Raw genomic sequence first — 26,959 nt, forward strand, 5'->3', positions numbered from 1 at the left:
AGTGTTATGAGTATGTTCCCCTGCTTAAACTATTGACGATTACTTGTATGCTTTGATTATTACTTCTTCATACCATAAGCCATTTTTGAGTTCCCAACTAGCTTGGAAAAGTGTTTGTTACTTCACTAAGTCCTCAATTTGTACTTCTCTATTAGGTAGTTTTATCTTTCGATCTGCTAAAATTACTTCAACTTACTTTTTGGTAAGAGGCTCTGGTAAGAGATAGCCAATTGAAATATTTCAAAAGGTATCTTATGAGCCTGAGTAATAAACTTTTAATTGGATGTAACTGAGATATTATCTTCTGATAATTGGGAATGAGCCTTTATACTTGTACACTAGTCGCTTATGCACTTTATGCCTAAAGAATTAAAATGATGTTAGTTGAAATTTTACTAATAGTAAGTCATCGACTTTGAACTCATGTGGTCAACTTCCCAAATCTATCTACTTCTTTATCTTTTTGATCACCTTCTCTAAGTATGGCTAGGTAATATCTATGTTTCAGTGTTATTCCTTGTAAAGTGATACCCTGATGGGCTACTCCCGATATAATCAATAACTATGGTGTGAAGAGTTGATGAGTGCTATTCAATAATGATCTTGTAAGGGCTCTTGTTTGAGGTAAAGCTTCGCTGCAAGTCATAGGAGAATTAAGCTATATCTAACAACGTCACCCAATTCCATTATTTGGCACTCACGTAGTACCGAAGATCTTGCTCAAGAAATAAATTTATTCTTTTTGTTTGGCTATCCATCTAGGAGTAGAGACTTGTGGAGAAGTATAACTTAGATCTCAGTAATTTGAACAGCTAGATCCAAAATCGTCCTAAGAATCGTGTGTCTCGATCGCTAATGATATTATGTAGAACTCTTAAATATTTCACCATATTCTTCATTATCAACTTGATTGCCTCCTTCGCTGAGCAATGTAAGGGTGTAACAATAAATATTGCATATTTTGAAAACCGATAGACCTCTACTATCGATCCAAGTCTCTCTACTATCGATAAGCTTGATATGAAGTCCAAAGAAATACTTTTTCATGCTTTTCTAATACGAGCAACTGCTTCATAAGTATAATCAGTTGTTGTTGCTCTATCTTATCTTTTTGACAAGTAAGGCATGTCTAAACATATTCCTCTATATTAGTCCTCATTTTTTACTAATAGAAGACCCTCTCCATGAGAGCTAACATTTAGTGAATACCCAGATGTCTTGCTCATAGAGAATCGTGACACTTTCTTAAGAGTTTATGCTTCAAATTATCTATTCGGGGAACATAAACTCTATTCTCCTTAGTATAGATGAGTCCCTCTTGGACCTAAAATCATTATGTCTTGCCTTCTTTAATAAGTTGCATCAGGGTTACTATTTGGGGATCACTATATAATCCATTCCTGATCATAAAAAGGAAGTTGGAGTTTAGCTGACTTGCTTGGCCTCCATCTTCTAGTTGCACGGTATTCATCAGCTCCACTTTCTTACTCAATGCATCAGCCACGATATTTGCTTTTCCGAGCTCATACTCCATTATCATGTCAAATTCAACTAGGAAGTCTTGCCATTGAGCTTGCTGTAAGGAGAGCTTCTTTTGAGTTTAGAAGTAACTCAATACGATATTGTTCGTCTTTAACATAAATCGTCTTCCAAGAAGATAATGTCATCATACTCATAAATAATGGACCACCACTATCATCTCCTTCTCTTGCATCGAATATTATCTCTCGGTCTTATTGAGCTTGTGGCGTTTGTAGGCCACCGAGTGACCCTCCTATATAAGTTCTCCCCTAATAGCGAAGTATGAAGCATCTGTATTGACTTCAAAGGGCTTCCTATAGTCCGACAATTTAATTGTCGATTCTTTTAATATAGTAACATTTAGGTCTTGGAATGTCACTTCATATTTGTGTGACCATCGCTAAGGTTGCTCCCTCTTTAACAACATCATCGGTAGAGCTACGCACTTCAAGTACTCAGTTATAAAGTACTGATAATAGTTGATGAAACTAAAGAATGATATCAGCTTTGATACATTCTTTGGTGTTTGCCACTCCGTCATAATCTATAGCTCTTATTTGTTCATCTGAATGGATTCTCCGTTGATTTAGTGCCCAAGAATAAAATCATATCCTCATGTGAGTCCTCTACCTTAAGAAGCCTTCGTTGGCCTTGATAGAGTTTTTCTAGATTTGCTTTGATGATATCAAGGTGGGTGTCTGCATTTGTAAGCCTCTCCTTATGGCTTCTCTTTTTAGTTGGCGCTTCGGATTGCGTTTCTTTCACTCGTGGAGTGGAGAATAGCTAACTTCTCACTCATCATTTTTGCTACGACACTCATTTTAAGTGGCTCTAATAGCTTGAGAGTGAGTTTGTACTTAAAGCCCACATGCTGCTACTTAGGATAATAGTCCGACTTATCCTATCTTGCTTGATTCACCATGATGTTTTGCCATGATGATATTATGAACTTTTGTTATTTGCTTGAACTACTTGCCCGCTTTGAGATCACATTATCATGGATTTAATTGAAATTACCCAAGTCGTAAGGTAATCTTATGCTATTTTTCTATAAAGGATTAACCTAGTTACAACCTAGCTTAGGTCTCTAAGGACTTATGAAAAAATAAATTAATTAATTTTAAAATAAGTGACAGACAAGTCCCAACATCTCGCAAAGAGAATAGCTTGACAAGCAATTCAACAAACACTTGATGTGCAAGAGAAAAAAAAAAAAGAATGAGAAAATAATGACTTTAGGAGACAAACAAATAATCGACTGTTCACCTAGTGTTAAGCGTGTTAGCAATATCTTGTATGCTTTACACATGAACTTGTAAATTCAATCAGCACTTAACACTATCTCAAACTCCATTTAGTCCCGTGCCATTCGGATGGTTCTAAGGTACTAAGATAATTGATATTTCGTACCGCATCATAACTTATAGAAAATAGATCATGACATATGAAAACTAGGTCATTTTAGAATAATTTTGTTTATTCTGATCACTCTACAACCTTGTAAACTATTCCTATTCATAGTTTTCAAACAAAAACACACAAAAATAAGGTAAAGTAAAACATGTTATCAAACATGTACAAGTAAACAAAAGTAATGAACTATCTACGGACGAAAGTGTTGCGGGTGTGCAATGATCATCCGGACGATCGATCGATAAAGCCGGACAATAATTGGGCCCTTTTTTTTTTTCTTTAATACCGTGGAACCGATGATTCTAAGGAGAATTAAAACTAACAGTTCTAGTTTCGATTTGGAATCAATAATCGGTCGAGTCATACGGTTCGGTTTCAATTTAATTCTGATTCAAATCCAATTGTGATCAGAAGTGCTGTGAAGATGATTCTAAATAGTTGATACATTTTGACGTATTATTCAATAATACATGAAATGGGTCAAAACTAGCTGTGATAAGATGCATTTGGAATATAAACCAAAACGTCGAACACTTCGCAGGCAAAGTATCGAGGGATGCTTGTGAAAGCTCACCCAGCAAAATTGACAGGTTCCGGAGACTTGCTTACCGATCGCCATCAAGGAGTTGCCTCTCGTCACCTCACTATGCTTCTGCTCTAGGACTCGGTAATGGCCTCGATAATTCTGTACATCCACCTGTCGAGCATTCCTGTTGATCAGCGGAGGCCCTGTCGCCGATGGAGAGGTGGGGAGAGGAACGGGGGAGAAGAGAGAGACCATGGCGTTCCCCAATTAGAACGAGGGTTGCAAATCCCCATCCAGAAATCGCGGATCAAAATACCCAAGCGATGGACGGTCGAGATGCTCCCGCACCGAAACTTTTGATGCGGATCCTGATATCGAGTCCAATAAACTTTTCGGATCCGTACCACATCATGTGTACAAATCCAAATAGCTACATCAATTAACGTGCTTATGTTTCAGCAATAGCATTAGTATAAACCTGTGATCTTCTTTAACTACTACCAATATTATTTCCTCCTTTCATGAAGGCAGTGATCAAGCTCTGTTGATCCTTTTGCAGATTGTGAGTGGTTATCAGGGCAATGAAGGACAGAGACACCATGTTCTTCATGGCTCGCTCAGACCTTCATGCATTCTAGTATGCAAGTGGGACATCAATCGTTTTGGGAGAAGATAAGCAGGTGGGTATTGTTGATCTCTGTTCTCAATGTCCATTACATGACTTTACAGTCTTTAACTTAGAAAGGTCTTATAGAGCCTGCGATAGCATAGATCGAAGGATTCAGTAGGGGCATTACTAAGCTTTGTTCTCCAATACACAACCAGGGATGGGCATCAAAATACATGATACATTTGAGTCAGCACAATTCCCTCAGAAGTTAGGAGTTGACTTCTCTTTAGAAGCAAAGATGTAGTCGTTATTAACAGCAAGAAGCTAATAAATTGTGAATTCAGTTTGACCTCTGAAGAGTTATTTGAGTTCTTCAGTACCTGGAAATTGGACTCACAACATGATCATCAGAAGCAAATCTAGATTACTGGTACAGCAGGAAGTTTCTGCAGTGCCCAGAACAGCTGGTATGGAGGAGAAGCAGGAAATCTTTGAACTTTGACTGTTGTCATTCTTTCTGATTGTGCATATAAAATTAGATTTGAGATGTCAAGTCATGAAAACACTAGAACTACCAACTTCTCATCTACAAACAAATTGCTCTCATTGTTTTCCAGTTTTTTCAGCAAGGATGATCAACAACTGAAGCATATGTGGCTCTGCAGATGGTGGTTGAAAGCTGCCATTGATGGTACTACCTATGTTCTGTGATATGGATGCAGATTTCTTGAAATGTCTCCCCGAGGAAAAATGCTTGTGTGCCTAGTTCATACTGGATATCAATTTTCTGGAGATCATGACATGTTTATCGAGTAAGACAAACTCAACTTCTCTGAGAGATCTTTCTCCTCTAATCTGGGGACAGGATCAAGAATCAAGCATCTATTTTGACCTTAAACATCCTCCGGGCAGCAGGAATCTGAACTTATCAGCATTCTCCAGCAGGTATGACGGAAGATGCACTGCTGAAGCTGATCTTGGTATTGGACCCATCTTCTTGATCAGCTCCTGGAAGCTATACTCCTCGGGCAACATGTCGAACAGATCTTTGCCTTCGCAGATAATCTTCTGAATTCTCGAGTTATCCAAAAAGCTCGATCGCCGCACGCGATCCGCATGGCTGTACGCCATCATCTTGAACACAAACTCCTCCATCGTTCTGAAGCAGAAGCTGCAGTGCCAGCCTGCGTCCGCCAGTATCAGGTCCGTCTGCCTCGAATGCCGATACCGTGTCCCCGGGTGGAACATGTGCGCCGTGGCTCGCCAACTGCTATAGTCCACTGGAAACTCGAAGGAGTACATGTAGTGCCTCAGCTCCAGGTGCATCACCGGCGGCACGCCATCGCACCACTGCAGGAGCTTGATCGTCTCAGTGCTTGGGATCTCATCCGCGTCGGACATGATGACGACGTCCCCAGGGGCGATGCCTGACCCGCGGAGGAGGGAGTTCAGGGCTACCCGCTGCTTGAACTCGAGCTGGAAAGGATCTCGGCCGGGCGTGCGATCGGCCTCGCCTGAGAAGATTCCGTGAACTATCTTCGAGCTCAGGAGCTCGAACCGGCCATAGTTCTCGACGAAATAGAGTGGCTTGGCGATGCCCGTGAAGGTGATGTTCGACTCGAGGATCACGAACTTGTGCACATAAGGAGCGAGCTCGCGGTACCGGATCTCGAGTATGTCGAGCTCATTGCTGAAGAGGATGGCGTCGAAGACGCGGCGAGGGGCGGCCAGGAGGCTCCAGCCGTGGAGGCGGCAGAGGTGATCCATCGGCAAGTCCTGCGCGTAGTAGTGCGGAAGGCGGACGAACGGGCGTGGCGGGGTGTCCCATATGGGGCGGAGGAAGTAGGATATCTGCTGGCGGTGGCAGACGATCACGACGAGGAGGGCAGGGAGCAGGAGAATGAGAAGGGCCAGGACAGGGCTGTGGTGGAGCTTCCTCTTGACCGCAGGGGGATGGGGGGATCTCCTGGCCATGCCAGGGGCCTACGAAGGTATGCAGGTTGATGCTGACAGCAGACAAAAGCTCTGAGCATGCTTCTTCGACATCACATGGAATGATCCTAACAAAAGTGACAAGAACGCACAATAAGAACGATCATTTATCAAGTTAAAATCCAAAGAAGGCAGCAAAAATCTGAGGCGTGTCATAATCAGAATCACCAAAATAGCTTCGGAGTTGCGATGCAGTGTGGATTCGGTGCTGCGTCAATGTCTCAACCGGTTGGCACCAAAACTGCGGATTTTACTGAAACAGTGAGAAAAAGAACTTTTTGAGCAATCTCTTGTGACAGGAAATAAAACTGTGGCACGGTAGAGCATGAAGAGGATCGGTGCCATGTTAACCATGCAAGCGTTGACATATACAAGCCATTTTAAACATCAAGCAAGCACGGAGAACAAGCATCAAGTTCGGTTTTGTTTGATCCATTAATTAGTGCGTGCATATTCTAGCTAAAATCTCCTCAAAGAGATACCAAGAATCTCAAAAATCGCGTTTTTAACCCTAAAAAAAGGCCATCTATTGGCATTCATCTTCATCGAGCGCCTAATCGTTCCGGTGGCAAAAGAAGGGAACGAAACAGAGCCGCGTCAAACACCTAGATAAGAGGGAAGATGGAAAAAGAAAGGCGAAACCAGGCAATCAAGGCCAATGATTGTGAACTCAAATCGATTCGATCCCCAAATCTGCTTCGGAAAACAAAGGGCTGATCGACCTTATTGCCCCAACCAAAGAAGCAAAAGAAATGCAAGCCGGATAAAAGAGAAAGGAGGAAAGCTCACCTCAGGAGATCAAAGGTTAAAGTTCTGGGAGCAACCCTTGATTCTCTCCTTCTGTCTCTTTCCGTTTCCCTGTTTCCTCGTTACAGGAGATCTGATTGACTCGCTCGCCAATCCTTATTTTACGAGCACTAAAAATGGCCATGGGAAGAAGATAAGGGTGAGGCCGAAGCAATCACAGGTCACTAGTTTTTAATTTATTTCTTTTTATCCAAAATAACAGAAATAGCTAAATTACTGTTACACCCTTAAGTATGCGAAGGACTCCCAATGCCTTATGGGCTTTTAAGTAATTTCACATAGCAAGTGATGATATCACCATGATTGTTTCTTTTACTGCGGTAGAGACCCTCCTAAATATGGAACACAGGACTCCTGTAAACGCCGATGATCGCTGGGCGCGTGGCGCATTTGTGATCATTGGCCGGAAAGAGTGTTCCCTGTGCTGTAGGTAGCGACAAAAGTATGTCTTTGACCGCTCTCGAATCAAATCAACATCGGATTGGACCAAATAAAGCGAAAAATAAATAATTATATATGTTTTAGACATAAAATTAATTATATAATCAATGAGAAGAGACAAGTATATGACATGGGGAAAATAATTAGACCAAGGTCACAATGGTAAATTAGAAGGACAGAAACCGTAACTTAAGATTTTGGATGTTAAGAAAGTCAAAATACTATAAAAAATCCAAACCTTAAGTCAAAGAGGTGGAATTTGCGTGCTTTAGGAGTCGTAAAATCGATTGATCGAGCTTCAGATTAGATGCTAAAGAGATCTAACTAGAAGAATAATATGTAATTAATTATAAGTGGATCGGATGGGGGTAAACGGAATCCGTATATCCGATCCGCCATTAGGAACCCGCTACTCTCTCTGCGTCACTACTTCGATTGACACCTCTCTCACACGCTCTGATCGAATCGAGGGCGATCGACTCGCTCTAACGCGGGGATGGTGGCCCCAAACGCGAACGCCGGCGGTGACAGCGGAGAGGGATCAACAGAGAATGTCGACGACCGGCGGTTCCTCCGCTGCGTGAACTGCGGCTCGGGGATGCGCTCGCTCTTCGTTCAGTACTCCCCCGGCAACATCCGTTTGATGAAATGCGTAAGCGAGACATACCGATATCTTCTCGCTGAACTTGTCCGCGTAATTGTTCTACTGACGTTGGGTTCGTTTAGGAGCACTGCAAATCGGTCGCTGACCCCTACATCGAGTGCGAGTTCATGGTAGTCTGCTGTCTCCCCACAATAAATATGTCGTCAACAATGTGTTTGTAGATATGCTTCTGTAGATTCTTGACTCGCAGTTTCGTGGGCTCGTAATTTTTACTTAAATATGTGATTTCCCGGCGGCAAGTCTTTTTCCATTATGACTCGCTTAAATAAAGGGAATGGATCTCATAACATTTTAGCCCTATATACAAATGCCCTTACGGCAAGTTTGATACAGTCCCTGCTGCTGAGCTTGGGAATTTGTCAGCCGCTGGTTCTTTTTGAGTTTACTTCAGGTTTTTTTTTTTTTTTTTCTTCTGTAGTATAGTCGATAACATGAATTTGTTCATGCAGATAATTCTGATTGATATGATCCTGCACAAGAGGAAAGCTTACCGACATTTGTTATTTAACATGCTGAACTTAGGTGCTGGCGACTCAAAGGCACAGATTTTGTTTTTGCCTCTTTGAATTTTTTTGTCAATTGCACTTTATACTTCTTTCAGGTCTATGTGCTGCACTTTTCATGTTTTTCCTTTTCCTCTAAATGCAGTAGTTTGAATTCCTTTTTTGTACTTGTAAAAACAGTAGAAGTCATTGCATTCTGATCATTCCATGTAGTCTTCAATTGACTTATTCCAGTGTATTGTCTTTACAATCACCATATTTTTTCTTGAAAGCACAGATCTTGTCATTTCTTCTATTTATATTATCATCCACTGGAGAGTATAGCAAACCCATGATGTGTAGTTGTCGTTCCATGCTGTTAGTTATATTACTAATCCTGTGTTTTCCATTATATATCAGTTGCTGTTTGAACATTTTAACCAACAACTCTTATGGTTTTCGTTCATGTCTGGTTTCAAAATTATCAATTTTGACATTTACCTCCTTGACAGATTGGATAAATACAAGAAAAAATGTGCTACTGATTGGTTTCAATTCCTTGAGTCCAAGTCTTTTGATTGTGGAAACAATAGTCCAACACGACATTGTTGCTTTTATGCTATTTCCTTCTGGTGACACACGACTATTGAATCTTCACTTTCCAAAACCACTTCTCCTAGATCATACTCATGTAGGCTACTTGTAACTAAAATAACTTTTCACAAAAGAGGGTGTATATAAAATGTCATCAGAGAACATGTTTTATTTCAGTTCTTACAGGATCAAGATGTAATTTTAGGTTATAGAAGAAACATATAGGAAATGGCACCTTTCCTTACTTTAAAATGCAGGGATTTGTAATTTCTTATTTTATCCATCCATTGTCCTCCAAATGCGTATCTTGAGTTTTAACTTTCAAGTATATTCATGTTTTTCAAATAACTTATTCTGTTTGATTTTGAGATGGCTTTGCTTAAGAATGCAGAATAATAGACCTAGTGATTTGCAATATTGCATTATTTATTATGCATGAAGCACTCCTGTCTTGGTTATTGCTTATACAAGTTAATGGCTCACAATTTGCAGGGGATACTCTGGAAGTCAAGCTTACTTTATTTTCTTTTAGATGCATGTATCCATTCAGCTATGCTTAATAAATAATAATCTTTGCCTAAAATGTACAATTTTTTTCTTTTTTACCTAAGACCTTAACAATATAAGGCAGGTTTTCTCTCTTGAAGAACAGTAAAGCTTGTCTGGATTCATCCAGGAGCCTTTTGTTGTCATTTTTGACATGTGGAAAGGTGATATATCTCAGTGGTAGCAAACTAATATTGTTAGTGTTAACTTTACCAGTATTTTCCTGCCACTGATTGTAACGATGCTTTAACTCATTTGATTATAGGTGATGTTGGATGTTCTATTAGGAAATTTGATATTCATATCTGTTGTTCTTCTGGGAATTAGATTTCTGCTCAATTTGTCATTTGATGTTAGCAGGTTGGTATGTCACTTCTACTATAATTTATCAATCCCTATATCAATGATTATTCTTTTACCTGTTACTTCTAAAGGTATACATCCACAATTTCTCATTTGATTGATGAAGTATCTGTTGTTGGCAAAGTTTGTTCTTGGATCCACAGATTTTTAGCTTGTTGATTATTGTTTTTTGAAATTTTTTTGTTTAAAGCTTGTGGGTTAAATTTCATATCCTCAATTTTTTAATAGTATGTTATATGCAACTAATAACTTTATTATTGTGGTATATTTACAGCCATTCTATGAATTGAATTATTTAATAATCAGATTTTGTGTCAGTTTCTTGGAACTGTCACCTCTCCAGTGTTCAATGTCAAATTATTCAAGGCTATCTATGATTTTTCTTAATGTATTTTGTAATGGTTCACTCGGTTTCTAAAATGTTATTGTTGTGTTTCAGATACAGACAAATTCTTCTGGCAATTCTTGTTTCAAGCTACTTCAAGTTATTTTTAGTAGCAATGATGGTATGCATTCTCAATTCTTCTGCTTGAATGTAAAGTAATATTCCATCTAGAGGATACCTTATGATTTGTGTAAAGAGTTACTTTTGCTTTTGCTTATATATCTATTTGTTTGCTGTGTACAGGTCTGGGAGTTCCCATCTTCTGTTCTTCTTGTCATTGACATACTTGTTATGTCATCAAATGCACTGGCTTTAGGAGGTTTGAATTTGAAACACTAAATTTTATGTGTTCCACTTTGTTCAAATGCATGCATTAATTTAATGACAAGTACCGCTCTTCAAAGAACTTTAAATGCACAAGGTTCTAAATCTTTGGGATACAATTTCCAATAACTAAGCTTTTATGAACATCTTGCACTTAATTAAAAACATCAACATATTTGTCCCTCCAAAGATTTCAGAGACTCCCATTCTCACTCTTTTTCTTGTTCTTAACTTATTATCCTTTTCCCTTTGCACCCCTTATTTTTAGATTTCAGAAACTCCTTGCAAAGACATTGCATCTCTTAGCTTTACATTTCAACTTAGCTCCTTTTCCCTAACTGCAATTTTACTGTAGAACATTTATTTTGTTCCCTCATACTTTACTAATATTCACATTGGATCAACAGAGGCCTAAACACATGTTGCTAGTCAATAACAGCTAGCACTCTATAACTGACCATCCTGTTTGGATATATAGAATTTGCTAGTATGGTAATGTCTGCTCAATGAACTATCATGTCTATTTAGTATCTCCACAAACCATTTGGCATATGGTAACAAGGGCTTACCGTGTTAAGTGTCTTGGCTGCAGTTTTGATTGTTGTTCATGCTATTTTGCTACATGTGCTAAAGTTTTATAATTTTCTGTTTACAGTGGTAACAGAGTTGCAGACTGCTGGGTGCCTTGGAGTGTGCTTTGGTGCACAAGCAGCCAAGTTCTTTAGTGATCGTTGGTTGTTACATCTATTATCTGGTTAGTCTTACATTGTTACATATCTTATATCTTAAGTTGCAGAAATTTGTATTCTGAAACAGTTCAACTATGCTTGAAAGCCCTTCCTATGACATTACCTTAGCACATGATGCTGATTACTCTGATGAGCATGAGGTGCTACAACTTAGTTTTGTCTTGCAAATCATCATAATACTTATTAGATAAATGAATTCTGACTACATCATTGGCTACAGCACCTGTTACCGGGTTTGTCTTAGATATCTTCCATGCTTGAATTGCAAAATTTGACTTGTCTATAGAAAGAGTGCAACTATGGATAAAGGCCTTCCTTTAGCAACATGATGGTGCTGATTGCTCTGATGGGCATGAAGTGCTACAACTTGGTTTTTCCTGCCATATCATCTTTTTTTTTTTTTTTCTACGGCAAGGATTGTGGTTTGGAGAAAAGTCATGCATTGGATACTTCACCTCAAAAACACTTGCCTGCCTCCTCGCCCCGAGAAGCTGGTTGTGGAGTGTTTTTCCTTTACAGCATCTACTAAGCAGCTCCTGCCATGCAAAGTAGTCTCCTTAGCATTCCTTGCCCTTTTAATTTGAGACTTGGATTTTGCTACTTGTCTTGTGGTCTAAGTTGGCCATCTATGATGGGTGATGTATCAGTTGATGCTCAGAAATTAGCTCTACAAACTCTTCAGGAACCTAATCAAAGTTCTCAATTTCAACACTTTAGCCAGGAAATATCATTCTAAGCAGTCACAAAAGTGGATGTGTAGAGGAAATGTAATGATCCCACTTGATGCAGGTTAGAGGCCACATGACAAGGTTCTTGGAGCATGAGATGGGGATGGCAAAGCTTATGTATTCTTTCTTGGTGTATGAATGCACTGGTCTTCTACCTTGACATGGTGATAAACTCTTAGCCAAATCATTTTCTGACACTGCAGTTTCTTTGATATGTGAAGTCGATGAGAACAGATGTGTGGTTTGCCATGAATGAAACATCAATCTGTCATGTAATTTACCTGCTAGGTTCAAACTGTGACATGCTTCAGGAGCATGCTAATGGCATCTACATGGGTGCATACAGCTCTGGATCTTAATCTCTGTTTCCTCGTGAAGCCTTTTCACATTCCATCCAGAACTAACTTTTGTCTGCATACAGCTCAGAAACAAGCATTTTGAATAAATTAACAAGGCTAATAATCCCATATTCCCTTGGAACATGAGAGCTCAGCTGATGTAAATCACAAAGCCATATGATGAGGAAGGAGGAAATGCAAAACTTCATCAAAGCATCAGATTATGCATTTTGCATGAGACTGTGATCATAATTCCTGTGCCAAAATCAATGGAGGAAACACAGTTACTTGCTCTCCCAGACAGCCCTAAAAATTAGGTGAGTGTCTGAACTCGAGGTTATTGGACTTTTTATTGTATAGATCAGAAAACTTCGATGGAGGAGAGTTGATCACAATGTTATGGTCAGAAAATTTCTCGCACAATTCTTTAAGAGAGAGAGACTCTTCAAGTGCAGGTTTTGACAGATGTGCTGAACTGTTGTCTTGCCTTTATAAACCATAAAGGCATAGCATGCAACCAAGGCAACACAAGCCACTAATGTGTAGTAACTGTTGTCTCATCCACACTGTTTTTTAGGGTCAAATGAAAGCTTTTATGAGAAGTAGGTGATTCATTTAGCAGCCTGTGTTATCTCGAGGATCAGTAACCATTTCATGCATTATTTTCTACATTCAACCATTACTCTTTATCTTGGCATATTCATAATGGCAGCTGCAAGGCTTGGTAATTGAAGCAAAACTAACTACTGTGCTTCCTGAAACTTTTACAGTTGAAGTTGGTGAGTAATCTATAGCTTTTACTTTGAATTGGAATGCAGTTCATAAGTGATGATCTCATTTTATAGCAAGAATCTGGTTCTCTCTTGAGGGAAAAAAAAAACATGTTTCTGATTCCAAAAACAAGAAATTGTCATCTTGACTCTTTTGAAGTCTCCAAAATCCTTGCTACTGCTTGAGCTAAGTTGGGTTACTTGCAGCATCAGTGGATGCAGATGTTTCTCCTACCAGATAACTGAAGTCCACTGTTACTATACTCCTGCCATGGTTCTCTGAACCTTTTGTTTTGAGGAGGTCCCAATGGGAGGGAGTGGAGCACAGATTTGAGAGTGGGGCAGATGGCTGACTACATGAAGACAACTGTGGAAAGATTTGGAAAAGACAACAATATCTTGTGGACAGGTAGTGAATCTGGTTATTCTATCCATGCAAACAACAAAACAATCAAGATATACAAGAGTATATGGAATTTACTGTCTTAACTCTGACCAAGAAATGGGGTTTGCATTGAAGCTCAAAGTTTCATTCAACTGTGGGAGATGCCAAGGGATAATTACCAAGTGGCAGATCTGAGATGAGGTTGCACAAGAGTTGAGGTAGGGAGTTTTGGATCCTTTGACCTTAGGATAGCTCATGAGCAAGAGTCAACCACAAATAGTTTCTTCACTTGATTTGGTTGGTCATTAGGCACTTCAAGATTCTTTGAACCTTAATCTAAACCCTGTTGATAGGACTATGTGACAATTTTCTAAATGTTAGACATTATGCCTTACAAGTTTTTTTTAATACAACTCAAGCTCTATTTTTTTTTTCCTTTTTTCTTTTCTGGGGGTAGTTTTGGAGGATGTGGAGCTTTCACAGCCTCTTCTGTATGATGGGAAATGAGATAGAATGGCACAGAAAGGCAACTAATCAGAGAGGATTTGACCAAGAACAGAACAATGGTTGGACTTAATAAGAGAGTTGAAGTGAAAGTAGACAAAAAAATGAATGCATGCATGAGTGATAGAAAGACCAGTACCTGCTATGGATTATTTCTTGAATCTGAAACCATAAATGTCTCCAAAGAATCTTGAAAGTTCTACTTGATGGTTATCATCTGTGGGTGAAAAGTTCACTGAAACAAGTTACTGATACATGAGAGAAGTAATCTACATATCTACAACTGTTGCTTCTCTTTGGATGCCCTCATTCCCCCTCTGGTCTCCGACATGCAGTACCTGCAATTATTTGATAGCACTGTAAACTCATAAACCCTAGCACAGACAGATCTGCAGAGAGAGATTAGAGCTGATCATTTTACTTGGCAAGATTAGATTCCTTTGGTGTCTTTCTTCCCACAGCATGTTTACCACATGGATCAGAATTTCTAGAAAAGCTTTGAAGGATCGGAAGAACTTAGGAGAAAGAAAGTTGTATGTCACAGTTGACAGATGCTGTTCATGCCATTCTTAGATGGCTTTAAACGATCCTTTTGGTCAACCGTGCACATAGTAGGTGCTGTGAGGAGTGAGAGTACAAGACATGGCATGTCCCCAGCGAATGGGTGAAGTAGAGAGATGGAGGGAAGGAAAAAGTACTCGGTGCTGCACCCAAACAAGATGGATGGATGTAACTGTTATTGCAGTAACTCCATGGATTCCTCTTTCGAGTGTAGATGATGAGCAGCCTTTGCTTGCCGGCACTGTCGGTAAGGCTTGAAGAACAAAACAGCAGTCACTTCACACAGTGCATGCATGAAGAGATGCGTACTGCTGCGGACAGATTCATCTCGAGGTGATCAACCACAAGTTTGATCTCCTGAAGAAGCATATGAGTCAGCAGGAAAAGACTCGAGATATCAGAAACATGATTGCTTTCCGATCTTCCTCTTCCTGGGGAGAGAACTGTGTGATAAGGTAACATCCATCGTGCAGAGAGTGATACAGTCATGGAATGACATGCATTAAAAGAGTTGTTTGTCTTTGGTCGAATGCATCACCACATCAACCGCATGTCCTCTCTTCTGCTCAACATCAATGGACATACAGCCAACATATTATATGAGCATGATGACGCAGAAGAGGATACGCACAGAGAGAGAGAGAGAGAGAGGGCCACAAGAAGATGTAAGGGTGAAGATAGATATCTTTCTTTACAAAGAGGAGGAAGAAGAAGATCAAGGTTCATATGGATGCAATCATGCAATATCTAATGAGGACAATAAGCTATATATATAAACATATATACTATCATCATTGTGGAAATAAACATTAATTGATGGGAAAAAGCAACAAGTTGGAATCAAGATTTGTTGCTGGTGTCGGCCAGAGCACTGATCTCAATTTTTTGAGCCACACTTTTTGATTCGTTAAAATATATTCATTATTTATTTTGGGTCCATTATCAGTAAAAATATTAGAAGTAATTTATTTTTTTTATTTTTAAATTCAAATACAATTAATTATAATTCGTGAGGGACAGAGATCAAAGGAGCCGCGTCGGTGATCGCACGTGCCATTCCCTCGTCCGTGTCTCCCCTGCCGACAAATGGGGCCCTCCTCAGGTCGATGAATCCTAGCCGTCCATCAGCCGTCGCGTTCCTGCTTCCTTCTAAAGCCCACTTGGCAGAATTGGCACGGGGACGGGCTACCGTGCGCACCTCCCCGCCCCCTCCCCTCCCTAACCTGCGCGGACTCCCCCACCCTCTATTTAAAGCTCGAAGACTTCGCCGTCTTCCCCCCGTTAACGCAGAGAAACCGGTCCGTTCCGGTTCACCTGACTCAGCTTCGATTCGACCGGTCGAGCTTGGCGGCAATGGCGTTTGCGCCGGCCCTGGTGGAGCCGAGCGTGGACGTCGACAAGCTGAGCTACGAGATCTTCTCCATCCTCGAGAGCAAGTTCCTCTTCGGCATCGACGACCCCAAGCTCCTCCTCTCCTCCTCCTCCTCTTCCGCCTCGCCCGCCGATGCCCCCGTGCCCCGGCCCGCCGCCCCCGGGGGCAAGGTCCGCATTCTTTCCATCGACGGCGGCGGTCGCTCCTCCGACGCCCTCCTCGCCGCCGCTTCCCTCGCGCGCCTCGAGTCCTCCCTCCGCAGCCGCTCGGGCGACCCCTCCGCTCGCGTCGCCGACTTCTTCGACGTAGCTGCCGGGTCCGGGGCCGGGGGCGTCCTCGCCGCCTTGCTCTTCACCCACGGCCCCGACGGTCGGCCCCTCTTGGCGGCCGATGAGGCGCTGCGGTTCCTCCTCGAACGGAGTGGCCGGTCGTTCGTTCCCGTCAGGAGAGGCCCGCTCGGGTGGCTGCTCCATTGGCGGCCCGGGGCGGCGCTCCGGCGGGTGTTCGGAGACGCGACTTTGCGGGACACCGTGAAGCCGGTGCTGGTGCCGTGTTACGACCTGGCGACGGGGGCGCCGTTCCTGTTCTCGCGGGCGGACGCGGTGGAGGCGGACGGTTTCGACTTCCGGATCCGGGAGGTGTGCGCCGCCACGTGCGCGGACCCGGCGGCGGGGGCGGCGCCGGTGGAGATGAGGTCCGCGGACGGGCGGACGCGCATCGCCGCCGTCGGTGGCGGGGTTGCGATGGGCAACCCGGCGGCCGCGGCCATCACGCACGTGCTCAACAACAAGCAGGAGTTCCCCTTCGCCGCGGGGGTGGAGGACCTCATGGTGCTCTCTCTGGGGAGCACCGTCGGCTGCGTAGGGCCAGAGGGCGGAGCCGGAAGGCGGCGGCTGGTGCCGTCGCCGTCGGAGCTCGTGAGGATCGCCGGCGAGGGCGTCGCGGACATGGTGCGGGCCCCCTCTCTCTCTCTCCCGCTACCTAATTTCGTCTTTTAGCTCTTTTTCCCTCATTTAATTTTTTTATATGGATAATTACTTTTTGCTGTTCTGTCGGCAAATCTGAGGAAAATGTCGACTTCCCAATATTCCTTCAACAAATCAAATTCTTCCATTTGTTGGACGACCAAAACATCATAATTCGATCAATAAAAATTACAAGTAAAATCATGTGATAATTATTGATTTTTTTTTGTTTTTTTTCCCTCAGGTGGATCAGGCGATTGCTATGGCATTTGGGCATCACAGGACTAATAATTATGTGCGAATTCAGGTAATAATTCTCTAAAAGCAATTATATACTTATATATAATATGTCTCATGAATGATTATGTTATTTTTTGAATAATGATCTCAGGTTACTGGATACGAATCGAGCAATTACACTTCAAAAATAAATAATGTCATCAAATCGCTTAGTTCATTAGAGGAGAAATTATCGGAGAGGAACATCGAATCGATGTTGTTTAGAGGGAAAAATTTCTCGGAGCAAACCAATGTCGAAAAGCTCGAGTGGTTCGCAGGTGAGCTCATCAAAGAGGAGGAGAAGAGAAAGAAGAGTCAGATCCCCATCGTAGTACTAAAACAAGTCATGACTCCGAGAACTTCCTCCACGACAGCCTCCACTATTATTACCACCACCACCACCACGATTACGACCTCGCCGTCGCGTTAATTTGATGTTAGCGACTTCAAAGGAGAAAGTATAGGAGTTCATGTTGTTTGTGCATATGTGCTGATCAGGAATGTTTTATAATTTCTTCTTTATTTTCTTTTCTTTTCCTTTTTTTTTTTTTTCTGGCTTCCAAATGTGGAGGGATTGTATGGGAAGTGAGTTCGAGCTTTGGTTAAGTGAAACTTCAAAGAATCTCTCATCTGGGCTAAACATTCTAACCCTAGAAGTTATCTGCAACACCCAATGACAGATTTGATGTGATTGAATTTTGACCAGTCGAATGATTGCAGTTTCCTCTGCTTGTCTGCTGGACTACTCATCTTTGTCCACTGTGGAGGAGGCACCAACTGAGCTGTTCATCTTCCACTCGAGGCAGTGCCTGACAGTCCTGCCTCTGCTGGCTGCACCAGGTGGAAGGCAAAAGCCATGGTTGTCTCCATCACCTTCCATCCTACGATGAATTGACAAGATGCTTTTGTTGTTTAACTACCTCTTCCCAATTTTCTATGTTAATCTTCATCGACATGTTTTATTGAACGTAGCTGCAAATACATCGAGTTTTTCTTTAGCCTTCCCAAGGAGAATGTGGTACAGTAAATTCAAGCAACAGATCTTCTCGAGCTTCATCGACTGCTGCAGACAAAGGAGCTGCGAATTAAAGACTAGGAGATCCATGCCATGAAAGGCTCCACCGTAAGTACTAGAAAAGAGCTACACTGCAGTTTCTGAGACATTGGGATGCTGATAAAGAAGCGACAGTGGAGTTGTGTTGTGGTGGAGGACAGTCACTAGATTACAAGGTGATCACATGGACGAGGGGGCGGGGGTCTCTTCCCCGACCCGAAGCCACCACCACCTCGTGCCCTCGCACGCAGCTGCGCCCAGCGAAACACTGATCGATGGAACTCTCTCTCTCTCTCTCTCTCTCTCTCCTTTCATCTGCATTCGGGTCGGGGAGTCGCAGAGGAGTCCTCGGAGTTCGTGCTGTGGAAACAAAGCGTAAAGCAGAGCAGAGCTTTGGGTTCCCTCCCTCCTCCCTGGTGGGTCCCGCCGTCCGGCCTCCGCGATTGGCGGCACGAGGATGCCGTCCTCCCCCGAGTGCCCGCCGGGCCCCGCGTGCCGATGACAGGGAAAGGTGGAGATCGATGGGAGCCGTGCATGTCCCTCATGCATGCATGCCTGCCTTCTTCCCTCTCCTCTCTGCATGCCGAGAGAAAGATCCCACGAGCCTGTGATTCATGTAAGGAGACCATAAAGCTCTGATCATTCTCGAAACCAATTAACCTCGAAGCTTGTTGTTATTATTCTTCCAATGGCATTACATTATGCCAACGTAGCTTCTTCCATCATTAATTGTATCTTTGGATCCTCAATGAAACAGTCAGTGCATCAACTATCGTCGATAATACTCTGTGAAGTTTCTTTGACCTTTGATTCGATGCATATGCAGCAGTGGATGCTGAGAATGGGATAGCCGTCTACTTGATCCTACTCCTACATGCATGGGCACAACATGGCATTCTCTCGGTACCAAAGCCAACTAAATCACTGACGCATGCATCGGATACAAACAGAAATAGTAGTAAGTAGTAGCACAGTGTAATGTCATGATCTGCAATGCTGAGAGTAATTTATGTGTGGAGAGAAGGACAGTGCGCTAAAGGTTAGCGAAAGAGACAGAGCACTGTGGTAGATTTCACATGGATGGATGGAGTCAGTCTCCACCTAGCGAGTAGTAAGGGGGGAAATGGTACTGCTATCTTGTTTGAAGTTTTGTGGCTGGCAATTAGGAACATGTAGACTTTGAGCCATGGGGTGGTGGTGGTGGTGGTGGTGTGTAAGGTTGCCCCACTTTCTTCTTATGTTGCAGTGCTTCTGGTGACTGTCACCATTGCAGAAAACTAAGAGTGTAAAAGGAATGCCTTCCGAGAACAGTGTGGTGAAAAGTTGGTCGACCTTCTCATGAAAATAGAGCTCCCCCCACCTTATGCCAAATGGAGTGAGATATGTGGTTCTTGTTTGCAGCAGATATGTCTACTTTCGTTCCCGGTAATGGTGGATCAGCTAACTGATGGAGCTTTCTCCTATTTGGTGAAGCATTCTACCAGTGAAAACCAGCTAAACAAAAAATACAAGCCACACTTGGCTGCAGCTGTTGATCACTGATCTGAGCATGATTAGGTTATCCAATTGTTGAACATAGACAAGAAATGAATCACAGCTAATATACATGTGTATGATCCAACACAAAGCATCGAGATGTGTATGATCTACCATCTGGGGTGGCACTCTGGAAGGAAGATAGATAGCACCGTTCGACCTTGAATGTACTGTGTCACAACTCAGCAATTATTAGTTGGAAGCATGTAGCAATGAGGGGTTCCTTTCTCGACTCTGTTAGGGTGCCGTCAAGATGAGCTGCTTCGGATGCTTTGGTGTAGCAGAGAGATCTGAATCCAAACAGTAACAGTCATCGATGTCTCTGTAATCGAAGTACTCATCCAGTGAATAGGAATCGGTATATTTCGATGTGCAGGTCACATGTTGGACGCATTGGACATCTGAGAGTTTTCTTTGTAAATTACAGTGCGTTTGATACTGCTTTGTTCTCTGTTCAGAATTTGTCTGAATACTCCTAAAAATCAAGTGAAGTCAAACTCAAATAGAAAAAGACTGGATCAATATTAAGGTTTGTTCGTGGCAGGTCAGTAGAAGTTTTTAGTTTAAGCCAGACTATGGCTGCATTGGATCTGAGGCTTTTAAGGAACCCCTGCATGTGTTCTGATTTGTATCATATGTGAGGATGAAAAAGGAATCAACATCTTTGTATCCTTTGAACTGATTTGATCTTTCTACTTGACAGTGATATGGAACTGTAGGTGGAAGGCTTGCAGTGTTGGAACAGTCGTCATTCTGCAGGCGAAACAAGTTGTGGATCATAGTTGAAGACTGATCACTCTTGGATATCTCATGAGCCCAGGAATCAGCCTTTTCCATGGCACCATGATGTGTGATTAACAGAGCAATCCATGACCATTAATAGGTGATTAGGAGGTTAAGATCGGACTATCTTGACTATGTTCTTTGTGATCTAGAATTCCAAAATACCATCATAAACTTGCTGTGCAATTGAGAGTAGCAATGAGAGAAGTTCTCCTCGCATGCGTTCCTTCCTACTTCAATGCGAAGCAAAAGAAGCGAAACATTCCAAAAGATTAGAAAGGCGCATATCGAAAGTTAAGAAGCAACCTGTTTTGATTGGATTTAAGTTAGAGATCAGGGACCAGAGCATCAAATGCTTCACTCGAATGGTCCCGACCGAGTGTGATTAGGCTGATGGTGTCTGTTCTTCATGGCATTTTAACTTGTCTTGGAATTGTCAGCCATCGCCTGAAAAGCTTGCTTCTCTTGATGATCCACATGCACTGTAGAATTCTTCCTTGGACTAAAAACCTTGCTTGCTTGCTGCAGGCCAAAGCAGCAGCAGAAACAAGGATTTACTTTCAACCTTGACCGCTTTATGAGAGTGAAGAAAGCAGACAGCAAGATTTGAAGGAAGATAGCAACGCATTTCAAAGACCACAAAGACTGTGGTCCTTGTTCTTGGGTTGTCACTGTTCGTGCAACTGTAGCCCCCAAAGCTGGCGGATCTTCCCTGCATGAGCTGAACCTTTGAGCATGTCGTGTGCTCCTCTCCGTTCCTTGCTTGTAATGGTGGAGAACAAGCATGGGCAATGATGGAGGATGGTGTGCAGGTAGGGGACCAAGCGAGTGCAGAACAGGACAAAGGAGGTGTGTCTGCAATGAGATCTTCACCTTTTGTTCATGGCAGTGGGCCAACGTTCTCGGAGGCCATGTCCTGTGAGTGAATGATGGTGGTGGGCAGATGATAGATAGCATGGATTAGAGAGAGAGAGAGAGAGAGAGAGAGAGAGAGAGAGAGAAGGCGGCCTGATGTTTAAGTTTCCTCAAGCTGTGTACAAAGCTGAGCTCAGTTCATTTAAAATAAAGGTTGTGCACAGTGCTCTCCTCCTTTATTGTTTGAATTAAAGCATAGGATTCATCAATGAGGGAATGAATGCTTCGGATGCTAAACTTCCTTTTCAGCACCTCTCTCTCTCTCTCTCTCTCTCTCTCTCTCTCTCTCTCTCTCTCTCTCACAATACACAGAGAGAAGTTTGGATCAATTACACTCATCTATCAGTTCATCTTCAGAAGATGAAATTTTCATTCATGCTTATAATTACGATATCATAATTAAAAATACCCATTGTATTTATTGTCTTTAGATTCCTACTGGTGATCAAGAACTTGACACGGCAGGCACGATTCTTAAAGATGGCAATCGAGTCTGCCCACGCAGCTCAAAGCGTGATACGACATGGTGGCAGGGACGTGCTCTACGGTCGACGATTGGAATACTTTCTCGGGGGCCCATGGATAAGTCCGGCCCGCTTAAGGAAGCCGGATCCAGATTTATCGGATCGGATCTTTTCGGAGTCAGATCCAATTTTTCCAGCTCGAGCCGATCCGCTTGGATGTACCGTTGCATCACGGCCGTTCGATCCCCGACGCTTGGGCTTGATGCCCCCGCACGCGGACCCAACACGTGCGAGGAGGCGCGCCGCATCGGTCGATTAAGAGCCTATCAGTTTCAAAGTTACTGACCGTTGGATGGGCTCCACAAAAAAGGAATAGTAAGTTTATCCCCCAGAATACGAAATACCCGTAATGTTACTGCCCATTCTAGTGGGACCAGATTCGAGTCTCCTATGGGAGAAACGGTTCACGATGACATTGGTGGATCAACAAAGATTGCTCAGGTCGCGAGAAGGATGTGGGTAAAGGAAGGCACGAACATAATCGTACTCGGCCGCGGTGTCCGAGTGGGAGCGCAGCGAGAGGGAGAGTGAAGCCGCTACATCGCCGGACTGCTTGAGCCCTAGCCGCCTCCACACATCCTGATCTAGGGGTTCTCGCCTCTCTCGTCCGCGGATTTCTCTTCTCCTTTCCCACGATCTCGTTGCTCGGGCGTAGAGAAGCGCTCCATGAACATCTTCAAGAAGAAGACCTCTCCCAAGGGTGAGACAAAAAGATTATTTCTTGATCTGCATTTTGCCTCGACTCGATGGATTCGGTCTGCTCACCTTGATTTTTCGTTGGATGGTGGGTTTGATGTATACGAATCTTTCCTTTGCCTTCAAGAAAGGAAGGAATTTGTTTCTCTTGATATGGTGCTTATTTTGTGGCGAATTTTTCCGTCGAAATTGTTGCTTTACCAGTTAGGGTTTTGTCTCTTTCTTTCTTTCCCTTTATTGATTCCATTAATAGGATACTTTGAGAGCTCCTCTCCGAATCTTATGGCTGTTCTTTTACCTCGCAGATGCTCTCAGGACGAGCAAAAGGGAAATGGCAGTCGCCACAAGGGGTAAGTCTCTCGTCTTCAGATCTTTAGGGTTTTATTCCGGACAGAGGTGCTTTCCTTTGTCTATCTGCAAAATGTCAAGTTGCAATTTGATCTGTTTCTTTCTCCTCGTCTTGGTTTGGGAAGAATAAATTATGTCATGATTTGAGTGCTTATGATCCTACCATCTTGGCTTCAGGTGTGGAACGCGAGATCGCTTCGCTGCAGTTAGAGGTTTGTTGTTCCTCTATGCACTGCATTTAAATAATCTTTTGTGCATCATTTTGTCTGTCTACTGTTACTTACAAGCCAGTCATCAGGAGAAAAAACTGGTTGCAGAGATCAAGAAGACTGCACAAACTGGGAACGAGGCAAGCTTTTCTCTGTATTTATTTTTCATGTCATGATTTCCTCATTGTGTTCTTATGGCCGCTTTATTTTTTCAAGAAGTATATCTGTATTTTATTGGAATGTTCATCGCAAACATATACCATTCTGGACAGGAGGGGTATAGCACATTGTTATTTGGTACATTTACTCTTGCAGGCTGCCACCCGGATCTTAGCTCGCCAACTCGTTCGTCTAAGGCAGCAAATTACAAACTTGCAGGGAACTCGTGCACAAATAAGAGGCATAGCAACCCATACTCAGGTCAGGCATTCTGAGTTAGTAGATGTAGTTATGGAATACCATTGTCTTCAAATCATACCTCAACTTGTGAAGAAACTGATATTTGGCTTTCTTTCAGGCTATGTATGCAAATACGTCATTATCCACAGGAATGAAAGGTGCAAGCAAAGCGATGGCTGCTATGAACAAGGTTTGGAAGTTTAATTTTGTATTATGTGGTGACAGCTTGTTTCAGTAATGGATAATCTAGCTAGATGTTCAATCATTAGCATGCTTGCATGTTGATATGTAATTACATGTTTCAGCAAATGGAACCAGCAAAGCAGGCAAAAGTGATGAAAGAATTCCAGAAGCAATCATCACAAATGGACATGACGGTAAGACTGATGCAAAACTTTAACTTCTACAAAATTTTAATTGTTACATTCAAAAACAAACTTTGGTGTTTATGTGAAATTGCTTAACACTTTTGAACAAATCATTTTTGTAAGAGTAACTTTTTTAAAATTAAGCATTTGGGTCCAACTTGTCACTTTCTCTCTCTCTCACTCTCTCTCTCTCTCTCTCAATATGTATAAATGTATATTTGTGTATATATATATATATATGTATAAATATATATATGTATACATATATATATGTATACATATATATACATATGTATATATATGTATATATGTATATATGTATGTGTATGTGTATATACTTATACACACACACACACACATATATATGTATATATATATATATATATATATATATGTATATGTATATGTATATATATATATGTATATGTATATGTATATATATATGTATATATATATGTATATATATATATGTATATATATATGTTTGTATACACGTGTAAGTCATAGAGGCACAAGCTTAATATGGTGCTAAGGCTCACCCTCACTTTCATGATTTGCTCTTGGCAAAAATTTGGTAGTTATATTTCCTGTCTTTTTTGTCCTATGTAATACTAGATGAAAAATTTTCAGCACATTAAACTGTTGGAAATGGTGTATCTGCTCAAACTTATACCGTAATTATGATTGACGAACAATGGCTAATAGCTGCTACCACAGCATATTTGTCAAATGAACAAGCTTGGATTTTTCTTACAAGGATTTTAGCACACTCAGAGTTGCTTATGTAACAGACCTCTTTCTTCAGGATATGGTGCAATTAAAGATTGATTGATGTTGATGATTTCCACTTTGTAGAATTAATAAATTGAAATGCATTAATCTATGCTATTAAATGGAAACCAATTGTTTGCAAACTTCTTGCTTTAATGCATTTTTAGCCTAGATATCTTTAGAAATCTCTCTCTCAGCCCCCATCTCGTGTGTGTTTAATTTTGTGAACAATCTATATTTGTACTTCTATATATGCAGCTTGAGATGATGTCGGAGGCCATTGATGAAACATTGGATAAAGATGAGGCAGAAGAGGAAACAGAAGAGCTCACAAACCAGGTAAGATGAACTTTTGTGTCGTTTTAACATCTCAATTATACTTTTATATAAACCTTTCTTGAAGCAAGCAAAAGTACATCTTGGCTACAGAATTCCCTTAATGTGATTCATACTGTAAGTTGGTTTTTGTCTTATTTGTTTTAGGTGCTTGATGAAATTGGTGTCGATGTTGCCTCACAGGTATTCCTTTTGCATATCTATTTGGTGTGCAATATTAGATATTCAAACTATGTTTTCTTCCCTCATTGTAATTTAAAATCTTAATGACAATTAAACATCTTTTTTTGTTTTTGATCATTTTCTTTTGCAGCTATCTTCAGCTCCCAAAGGCCGGATTGCAGTCAGCAGTAAGAAAGTTGATACTGCCTCTAGGTATGAAATGTTTGCTAACAGACACTCAGTTACATGCACAATTCAGGTTATGCACTGGTCAAGCCATGAGTACCTCCACTAGTTATCTTCTTGCTTTTTGGTTGATGCTTAGAGATAAAATTCTGATTCCATGTACTACGATGGTCTCGCATTAATTGTTTTTAGTGTTGCAGGACTGTAGCTCCAAAGAATCCTGAAGTTGATGACCTAGAGAAGAGGTTGGCATCTCTGCGTCGCATTTGACATGGCTACTAAAAATCATTCAAATGTAAAGCTTGCTTGAAAAAGGGCTGTCCGATGTTGTTGATGGAATTGAGGTATCTATCTGTTACAGTAGATGTTGCAGTATTGGTGCCAGCTGATAGTGATTTAGTTACCTTTACTTTTGAACCTAAAGAGATGTAATAAAATGCATATTATCATATAAGACACTGTTGAAAAACTCTGGACAACTGGACTATTTCTCAGTTTTTGTATATTGATGAATAAGGAAATAGGGCTATGAGGATTATACGAGTCCGATGGCTGGATATTCATGTTGCATTTCTCTGAATGGGATCGGTTTATACCAAAAGAGCTTATGGAGATGACCTAATACCTATTGCTTTCCTGCTAAAAGGCAATGCTTGTAGACCTGCTTGAGTTGCAACATAAAGAGCTTTGAGTTGTAATTCCTGATATCAGAACAGACTCTTGACTAAAGCTCATGATGTATCAATGCTTTATGCTTTGCTTACAACCTCGGAGAAACCAGATATTGAGCATGTACATCATGGTGGTGGTACTTACATATTTCCTTATCCATTATGTTGATTTCTGAGGCAATTTGACTCCTTTGTTTATTTACTTTTATAAAGATTGTTTCTTCTGTGCTGAAGCTGTACAAGTCACCGAGGTTACAGTCCCACAAGTGATGATAGAGGCTTGACAAGCTTGCCAATTTTGATAGATCTCATGAGATCTCACACCAATCGGGTGAAGTTTTTTCTCTAGACTTTGTCCAATCGTATGATGTAATTTCTGCTTAATAAATGAATCGAGTGTTCTTCTCTAGAAATAATAAAGAAAACTGTTGCATGCCACACAACTTCACCCGTTGCAGTCTGTCTCCATCTTATTTTTTCTATTGAATTCTTCTTTCTGTGGTGAATGAATGTATGAATATTTAGTTTTTGAAGAAAATTAATTATTTATGAGCTGTGTTATATATATATATATATATATATCTCCAAAAATTTAAGTGATCATCATAATATTATACCTCTATATGAATCTCATGACGTCAGGAAGTTAGGTTGTCGAAAAATATGAAGTGGAAAAGTACAC

General features: G+C 41.4%; 4 protein-coding genes across 5 annotated transcripts; 3 read left to right on the forward strand and 1 right to left on the reverse strand.

Annotated features, from left to right (window-relative positions):
• Window positions 1-4,558: 4,558 nt before the first annotated feature.
• On the reverse strand, window positions 4,559-7,007 carry LOC135611299 (uncharacterized). Of its 2 annotated transcripts, none has more exons than XM_065106933.1 (3): window positions 6,852-7,007; window positions 6,231-6,315; window positions 4,559-6,130 (listed from the first exon to the last, which is right to left on the reverse strand). In XM_065106933.1, the coding sequence occupies exon 3, from the start codon at window positions 6,042-6,044 to the stop codon at window positions 4,953-4,955; it is 1,092 nt and encodes a 363-aa protein (XP_064963005.1). In that variant the 5' UTR covers window positions 6,045-6,130; window positions 6,231-6,315; window positions 6,852-7,007; the 3' UTR covers window positions 4,559-4,952. The 2 variants fall into 2 exon arrangements, with proteins under 2 accessions (XP_064963005.1, XP_064963006.1); XM_065106934.1 differs by having other exon boundaries at window positions 6,231-6,303; window positions 6,852-7,000.
• A 689-nt stretch (window positions 7,008-7,696) lies between these two features.
• Window positions 7,697-12,504, forward strand: LOC103982237 (protein ARV 2). Its single transcript, XM_009399101.3, has 10 exons — window positions 7,697-7,962; window positions 8,037-8,084; window positions 8,424-8,513; window positions 9,543-9,588; window positions 9,678-9,760; window positions 9,862-9,956; window positions 10,399-10,465; window positions 10,588-10,663; window positions 11,324-11,422; window positions 12,207-12,504. Exons 1-10 carry the CDS (start codon window positions 7,807-7,809, stop codon window positions 12,209-12,211), a joined length of 765 nt encoding a protein of 254 aa, XP_009397376.2. The 5' UTR covers window positions 7,697-7,806; the 3' UTR covers window positions 12,212-12,504.
• Window positions 12,505-15,968: 3,464 nt separating this feature from the next.
• On the forward strand, window positions 15,969-18,021 carry LOC103982236 (patatin-like protein 3). Its single transcript, XM_009399100.3, has 3 exons — window positions 15,969-17,025; window positions 17,285-17,347; window positions 17,432-18,021. The coding sequence occupies exons 1-3, from the start codon at window positions 16,057-16,059 to the stop codon at window positions 17,747-17,749; spliced, it is 1,350 nt and encodes a 449-aa protein (XP_009397375.2). The 5' UTR covers window positions 15,969-16,056; the 3' UTR covers window positions 17,750-18,021.
• Window positions 18,022-22,600: 4,579 nt separating this feature from the next.
• On the forward strand, window positions 22,601-26,163 carry LOC103982235 (vacuolar protein sorting-associated protein 2 homolog 2). Its single transcript, XM_009399099.3, has 11 exons — window positions 22,601-22,831; window positions 23,133-23,177; window positions 23,353-23,387; window positions 23,474-23,524; window positions 23,700-23,804; window positions 23,902-23,973; window positions 24,089-24,160; window positions 25,181-25,261; window positions 25,406-25,441; window positions 25,572-25,633; window positions 25,807-26,163. Exons 1-11 carry the CDS (start codon window positions 22,798-22,800, stop codon window positions 25,874-25,876), a joined length of 663 nt encoding a protein of 220 aa, XP_009397374.1. The 5' UTR covers window positions 22,601-22,797; the 3' UTR covers window positions 25,877-26,163.
• The last annotated feature ends 796 nt before the right edge of the window (window positions 26,164-26,959 follow it).

This window comes from Musa acuminata, chromosome BXJ2-4, assembly GCF_036884655.1.
Source record: "Musa acuminata AAA Group cultivar baxijiao chromosome BXJ2-4, Cavendish_Baxijiao_AAA, whole genome shotgun sequence".
Classification (NCBI taxonomy): domain Eukaryota; kingdom Viridiplantae; phylum Streptophyta; class Magnoliopsida; order Zingiberales; family Musaceae; genus Musa; species Musa acuminata.